This window comes from Gregarina niphandrodes (assembly GCF_000223845.1).
Source record: "Gregarina niphandrodes unplaced genomic scaffold scaffold00098, whole genome shotgun sequence".
Taxonomy (NCBI): Eukaryota; Apicomplexa; class Conoidasida; order Eugregarinorida; family Gregarinidae; genus Gregarina; species Gregarina niphandrodes.
In genome coordinates this window covers 1-3080 of record NW_011645863.1, presented here as the reverse complement: position 1 = coordinate 3080, position 3080 = coordinate 1, and the positions used below count along the sequence as shown (strand labels likewise).

General features: G+C 42.8%; 1 protein-coding gene across 1 annotated transcript; it reads left to right on the top strand.

Annotated features, from left to right (window-relative positions):
• Positions 1-109: 109 nt before the first annotated feature.
• GNI_197070 (putative Gag-pol polyprotein) lies at positions 110-2869 on the top strand (the record flags this gene model as incomplete). The annotated part of the gene is made up of 1 exon (XM_011135416.1): positions 110-2869. One exon carries the CDS (start codon positions 110-112, stop codon positions 2867-2869), a length of 2760 nt encoding a protein of 919 aa, XP_011133718.1.
• Positions 2870-3080: the final 211 nt, after the last annotated feature.

Sequence of the window (3080 nt, the reverse complement as noted above, 5' to 3'; positions counted from 1 at the left end):
CTCCAAAATTTCAGTTCGAACAATCCAAAAGCTTGAGTTATGTTCTGAAGAGGATCAAATCGTATCGGATGTTCTTCGACATGTTCTCGACATTTCATCACGAGGGGCAATGACCCAATTGTTGCTCAAGTATACTGACCTATGGAAGAATAAGAAGAGAGGTGTCGTGGCCACCATTAAGCATGAGATCCTCTTAACTACCACTCGCCCCATCGTCAGCAGACCGAGACCCCGTACCACCGACCAAAATAAGGAAATCTTGACAGAAGTAAACAAAATGCTTACAGATGAGGTAATCCGTCCTTCTGCTAGCCCGTATGCTTCAGAGATTGTCATGATTCTAAAAAAAACCGGAGACTGGCGTATGTGTATAGATTACCGTCCCTTAAACAAGTTTACCATAACCGACAAATATCCACTTCCGAAACTTTCCGAACTTATTCGTTCCCTTAAGGATTCAAAGTTCTTTGTAGCTCTAGACTTACGCAGTGGATATTGGCAAATACCGATGGCGGATAACTCCATCCAATACACCGCGTTTCGCACTTCTACTGGTCTATATGAATTTAAGGTCATGCCTTTCGGATTAACAAACGCGCCGGCCACATTTCAACGAAGCATGAATTTCTTACTAGATGATTTACGTTATTCAGGAGTTCTAGTTTATTTGGATGATATACTGATTCATGCCCCAACTCTGCAAGAACTACTCCAGTTAGTTGATGAAGTTTTCGAGAGGCTGTTGAGAGCTGGTTATACCATCAATTTGGAAAAATGTCAATTCCTGCCAACTACGCTGTTGTACCTGGGTCACATAATCGAGGAAGGAACTATCCGTCCTAATCCCAAGAAGATTGAGGCAATTCAACGCCTTCAAGCTCCAACCACGACACAAGGAGTTCGTTCCCTCCTTGGCCTGACCGGATTCTTACAATCTTTTATTCCGGACTACTCTGGAATCGTGGCACCAATTACCGATCTATTAAAAGGTACACCTAATAGAAAGAAGAAGATAGTCATGATCAAATGGACGTCACAATGTGAAGATGCGTTAAACAGACTTAAGGAACTTGTAATCGATGCTGTTTTAACACAACCGTTGGACGCCGATAAATATCTGTTGGAAGTAGATGCTTCAAGCTATGCGATCGGAGGCGTATTGAAACTTTCTCGAGCCAATGAATGGTTACCAGTTCATTATATTAGTCGCAAGTTAAATACTACGGAACAAAATTGGCCCATTCGAGAGAAAGAAGCATTTGCAATCATTTACTGTTTACAAAAATTGGACTACTACATTAAATCACGACATGTTACAGTACTGACGGACCATCAAAGTCTTAAATGGTTAATGGACGCAAAGAATGGTAAGCTTGCTCGCTGGGCTGTCTTGTTAAGCGAATATGATCTCGAGATACGGTATCGGAAGGGGGCTGAAAATTATACAGCGGATTACCTTTCTCGCCACGTATATGACCCAGATCCAGTACAAGATTTCATGTGTTATAAGATCGAACTCGCCCAAGAAAACGAGTTACAGGTGACTCTTAAAAGGGTCTTAAAATGTCAAGGTCGTGTTTCCAAACCCATTAATCGAGGAATCCATGTGGTTGACGACGTTGTTTACTACCGAGGGGGAGTGTACGTTCCATTTGAATTACGCTCTACAATCATATCCGAATGTCATTTGCTCCCACCGTATATACATCCAGGTATCAAGCGTACCAAATCGACAATTCTGCGTATTTTCAATTGGCCAAATCTACATCAAGATGTCACCAATTTTGTGTCTAATTGCCTCACCTGCCAACGATTGCGTGATCTTCCCTCTACCAGAAAGCCATTCACAAGACACAATCCGCTTCAAGGAGCATTTGCTATATTACATTTCGACCATTGGAGTTGTAAATTTCGTGGTGAAACCTTCACCGTGTTAACAATGATTGATTCATTTACAAAATGGGTAGAAGCCTCTATAGTTCCGGACAAGACTGCCACGGGTACAGCATCCATTTTACTTAGCCACTGGATCTGTCGTTTCGGAATTCCCTTGCGCTTAGTTTCCGACAATGCGTTATCGTTCACTGCTGAAGTTATCGAAAATTTGGCCACAGATCTGCAATGTAGCCATGTCCACACCCTCCCATATCGCCCTCAAGGAAATGCTTTGGTGGAAGCTTTTCACAAGACCTTAAACAAAGCATTCAAGTTCTACCAAATGAAAAATCTGCAATTCAGTGTTCAAGATGCGTTATCATTTGCATTATTTGGTTATCGGGCTAGCATTCATTCTGCTACTGGTCATTCCCCCGCGTTTCTAGTTTATGGTCGAGACCCGATTTCCCCCTACTCGCAAGACTATCGGCTACATGGTGATGGATCTGTCGATCGTCTCGTTGCCCTCAACGAAATTCGCATGGACATTCTCTCAAATCTAGAGGTGTTACACAACTTCTCATGCAAACAAACTCCAGATCTAAACGAGAAACTTGAGCTTAACGACCTAGTACTTGTTGCTCTGAACCCGAGTGAGATTTACCACAACTCAGTTTTAAGTCGGAATTCAGAAAAATTGGTTCCTCGGTGGTCTTTGCCTTTCCGAGTAATTCACATTTCCGATAATGGCTTCCGGATTTCTGTACGAAGCCTACTCAATTGGACTACTAAAACGGTGGCTCGAACACAAGTTAAAAAAATTAGCTTTCCAGATGACCCAAAACTGAAAGAGGATTGGATCCAACATCTCACCGCAGAGATGTCGAGTACCTTGCACCCGTCTCTGAATTTCAAGAGACTTATGACGGAATTACAGCGCCCGCAGTTGAAGTTAGCTCGGCCTGAATCCCTCAGTTTAGAAGGGGGAAACTAATCCGCTATGAAATCAACTGAGATGTTTCAGTCCAAACTGTAACTTTGTACAATAGCTTGTAGCTTCATCATGTTCGTTCGAATTTCATGCGCAACACCCTACCGCAAGTAACAAGAAGACGTTAGGTGGCAGTGCGAGAGACACCCTGTATCCCCCTTCCCCCCCATTCGTGCGAACAGTCTGAAAGGTATAAATTTTGCAATGAATCATC